General features: G+C 28.8%; 2 protein-coding genes across 2 annotated transcripts in view; one reads left to right on the top strand and one right to left on the bottom strand.

Annotated features, from left to right (window-relative positions):
- Positions 1-935: 935 nt before the first annotated feature.
- On the top strand, positions 936-2,661 carry LOC108691216 (GPI mannosyltransferase 2). Its single transcript, XM_018198882.1, has one exon. It carries the CDS (start codon positions 1,183-1,185, stop codon positions 2,659-2,661), a length of 1,479 nt encoding a protein of 492 aa, XP_018054371.1. The 5' UTR covers positions 936-1,182.
- A 400-nt stretch (positions 2,662-3,061) lies between these two features.
- Positions 3,062-4,452, bottom strand: part of LOC108691210 (probable ATP-dependent RNA helicase DHX34) — a gene marked incomplete at its 3' end in the record, with an annotated part of 5,431 nt that continues 4,040 nt past the window's right edge. Inside the window, exons 11-15 of the mRNA XM_018198874.1 lie at positions 4,277-4,452; positions 4,042-4,152; positions 3,820-3,941; positions 3,475-3,733; positions 3,062-3,329 (exon numbers count right to left, since the gene is read on the bottom strand). Coding sequence (XP_018054363.1) covers positions 3,062-3,329; positions 3,475-3,733; positions 3,820-3,941; positions 4,042-4,152; positions 4,277-4,452 — 936 coding nt within the window. The remainder of the gene's footprint in view (positions 3,330-3,474; positions 3,734-3,819; positions 3,942-4,041; positions 4,153-4,276) is intronic.

Below are 4,452 nucleotides of genomic sequence, written 5' to 3'. Positions count from 1 at the left end.
ATATATATATATAATACAATATATATACAGATTAAATTTATACATGATATAATTTATCATATATTGATAAATTCGAGGTGTAAATTTATCAATGATAATAATGTAATTTTAAATATTTAATATAGTTGTATATATAAGATAAATTGTATTCGCGTATACTGCATAAAATACACAGTAGAGCGTTTCTCTTCGTTCTTGATTTAGATTTAATTTTTCCATTCAGTAGCTTCTCTCTTATCTCTAATGGTTCTGGTTTTTTAGAGCCTGAAGGCTTATACATTTCACCTTCATAAGCTGTTGGCAGTCTTCTTAATAACGGAATATCAACTGCTCGAAGTTCTGGTCTACCGTTATTGTATCATCCATCGTAATCAGGATATTCAATTGCAGTATGATACGGTGAGCATTTATTTGGTTGATGATTATTATTACGTCCAACATCCAGTAAATAATCAATCTGTCAAGTTCTTGTCGAAAGTTTTGTCAATTTTTTTTTCAATTTCTTGCCCGACTTCTTGAAATCTAAGATATAGAGAGAAATATAATGTCAATTCAATATGTAGAAACTGTAAAACGAAAGAGCAAACGTCTATAAGAGATGATTTAAAAAGAAATTACAAGATTTATATCGGCAGACATAAGTGGAAGTTGCTGTTGTGTCGTAGTGTTTTGTACAGTAATTAATGAAAAATTAATTATGATAATGAATAAATTTAAAGTAAGATACATGTTGTTAGTGCGACATATATAAAGAATAAATGTAATAATTATGCGTATGTTACATAAGAATTCTTTCTTCCAGAATTATCTAGTACTCACTTATTTAGAGGTGCAGCAATTTCTACTCAGTGATTTCGTTTCGAATCAAGCGGCTTGATTCGAGAGAGAGAGAGAGAGAGAGAGAGAGAGAGAAAGAGAGAGAGAGAGAGAGAGAAAGAGAGAGAGAGAGAAAGAGAGAGAGAGAGAGAAAGAGAGAGAGAGAGAGAGAATTACTTCCTCTTCATATGATAAAAATACATACACAGGAAACAAAAAAATCTAAATCTTTAGCAGATATAATTAAACCTTGAGCAAGATTATATTATGAGTTTATTTAATAATTCATTACGATTCATTATGATTAAATTAGAATGTAATTCTATTACTATGTATTATAGAAATTGAGCGTAAAAGTAGCGCAAAATGTACGCACCGCGAAAGAAAGTTCTTTGGTTCGCGATAATTACTAGAATTGTAATATTAAAATTACAAATAATTTTCAATGTATTAATCCCCGATCATCAAACAGATGCATTTAAAAGACCTTTGGATTCTACGGAGAAAGTTTCTCTCTGCGACCAAATAATTAATTTTTTATTCAATGGTCTTACACGTTGGGATGGAGAATATTTTTTACATATTGCAAGATATGGGTACACATATGAGAATACTCTCGCTTTCTATCCGTTATATCCAATTATGATTCACGTTATCGCTGTTATTTTAACAAAAGTATTTCCTTTATTCAACATGCAAAGTACAATGATCATTGCTGCGATTTTAATCAATTTCGTGTGTTTCGTAAAGTCTGCTATTATATTATATGATCTCACTGAGAGTGTATTTCAAAATACTATAACGGCTTACAAAGCGGCCATACTTTATTGTATAAATCCGGCTAGCATATTTTTCTCAGCATTATATTCAGAATCTATGTTTGCGTATTTAACATTTTACGTTATGTTCGGAAGTATCAAGTGTATATCTAACATCTATTTTCCATTGGCTTTATCAATTTTAGTGAGATCAAATGGTATCATCAACATTGGTTTTCCTATATATTTCAGGCTTAAGAATTTGTGTAATTCAGAAAGAATAGAAACACATGGACGAAAACATAACGTACTATCAATGTTATGGCATATTTTAAAATTAATGAAATTAAATACCTATTTTACTATATTGAGCATAATGATTAAATCGCTATTTCCATTTGTCCTTTTACAATTATACAATTATATGAAATTCTGTATTTCTACATATGATAAATCATTGCCAGTTCACATTTTACAATATGCTGTAGAAAATAATCTGATTCTAGCAGGTAAAACAGATTCAATATGGTGTAACGCTAGTGTGCCTTTAGCATATTCGTATGTGCAAAAGACATATTGGAATGTCGGATTCCTAAGATATTATCAATTCAAACAAATACCGAATTTTGTTTTAGCTCTTCCGATATTGTACATTACTTTGCAATGTATAAAAGAATTTGCTAGTGAATATAGAGATGAATTATACTTGTTAGGCTTTTTTGATAGCAAGGCAAAAAGCAAAAATATTAAAGTAAAAAAATATCCATCGAGTATGTTTGTTTTTATAGTACATGGATTATTTTTAACCATGTTTTGCTTATTCTTTGTACATATCCAAATTAGTACACGTTTATTAGCCTCTGCAACTCCCTTGATGTATTGGCACTGTGCATTAATCATATCTCACAAATGTACCAATCATATCGACTTACAGTATGAAAGTGACGAAAATATGTGCTCTAAATGGAAAGTATTTTTCTTATATCAAAAACAATATACATTGCAAGATAAATTTATATTATTTTACTTTATAGGATATACAATCGTAGGTTGTTTTATGTTTTCAAATTTTTTGCCATGGACTTGATATATATTTTATATAAAATGTGTGCTTCCTTTCTGTCTCTTCATTTATTTCTGTTGCAAGAACGTTGCTAAACTTTTTCAAATGTATATGCAAAGAATAAATCTTTATAATCAAAAACTGTTTGCGAAGAGTACTAAAATATTTATTCTATATAAATATTTAAAAGAATACAACTATTTTTTTATGAATTTTGAAATACATACGTATAAACATTTTCTACATTGTAGATAACATGTATATATAGAACTCTATCAATATAGGCGCATTACGCTAATGAAATATTTATATGTATACCTCTAATAAATAAAAGAAGAATCCGTTATATGTGAAACATTATTTCTAATAAACCATATATTCCATTTATGACATTTATACAATAGAAATTTTAACTTGCTTTAATATGCAATTTTTTATGCTTTAATATTTCGATAGGTGTAAGATATAACGTTAGCAAACAATTAGGACATTCGTATGCTTGAGTATTAGCTTTATGTGTACTATTTTTAATTTTTGCATCAACGGTAATCATATCTGCAATTTTACAAGAGTTCTGATGTTGGAGTTTTTCAATACTCGACAGGATTGCTTGGAGATTACAATTTTGACAATGCCATTCGGTTTCTCGCATTTCTGCAATTAATTCTTCACTCCAATTGGTTTCTTTTATACTGTAATGTAATAATTGAAGTTTCATTAATGAAAACAATGATCTTTGTATTATATTAATTAATAATTAATTTTACATTTTATACAGCAATAGCAACTTAGCAAATTATATTTTTATTATATAATTATATGTTTTTTTGTACTCACCAATTATATGTAACACTATTTGTTACAAAAACTCCACCTTTAATTGTATTTGGTATACTTTTAAAATCGAATTGGAAAGGATTAGGCTCTATACTCGTATCATTACAACCATTACCAACATATATCATTTTTAGATCAGCAGGTAACAGTCGTTTTATGGTATATGGTATCATAGTATGCATATATTCAATCAGTTCTTGCGTAAGACATTGCTCAACTTTACTAAAATCTTTTCTTTCATCATTAATGTCATTGGATCCTATATAAGATATATATTAATTTTACTACAATTTAACATTCTAGAAAAATGTACATACACAACTTATTTGTAAATGCATTTATTACCTTGCAATTGCTGGTTTAATAAAAAATCCCACTTATTTCTTAATTTGATAGCTTTCATCAACAAAATTTGGCCACTATCAGGCACAGGAAATTCTAACATAAGCCACAAATCGCATACTATTCTACAAGATGTAAAAACAATTTTATCTTATCATTAAACTATTACTATCTTATTAAAAAATTATGAATTAAGAAAAAAATTTACAAAGGTAATGTATTTACATAGAGAATGTACTATTTGTATCTATTTCATGTGTAAATAATAGCAACGTTTGTGCGGCAGGCATTCTTAAAGTATTTACTAGATATGGTTTTGTAGTTTCCAAGAGAGACCTGTTAGCATATTAAATGAAATGTTTAAAAATTTACTTACATTTGATACGCACGCACGCGCGCGCGCACGCACACACACACACACACACACACACACACACACACACACACACACAAAACTTACAGATACGCCAATATCTGATGTTTACAACTAATGGGAGTTTTGCTCTTAAACCTTGGCATTGACATTACATCCGTTTCTTCAATTTGCAAAACTTGTGGATGATTTCCAAAAAAGCTCATTGGATGCAAAGCAACGTATGATTTCGCTTTAGTGTGAAACAATTGCTCACTTGTAGA

The sequence above is a fragment of the Atta colombica genome, unplaced genomic scaffold, assembly GCF_001594045.1.
Source record: "Atta colombica isolate Treedump-2 unplaced genomic scaffold, Acol1.0 scaffold42, whole genome shotgun sequence".
In the NCBI taxonomy this organism is placed as follows: domain Eukaryota; kingdom Metazoa; phylum Arthropoda; class Insecta; order Hymenoptera; family Formicidae; genus Atta; species Atta colombica.
The sequence above is the reverse complement of the archived record's forward strand: the minus strand, read 5'-3'. Positions and strand labels throughout refer to the sequence as shown.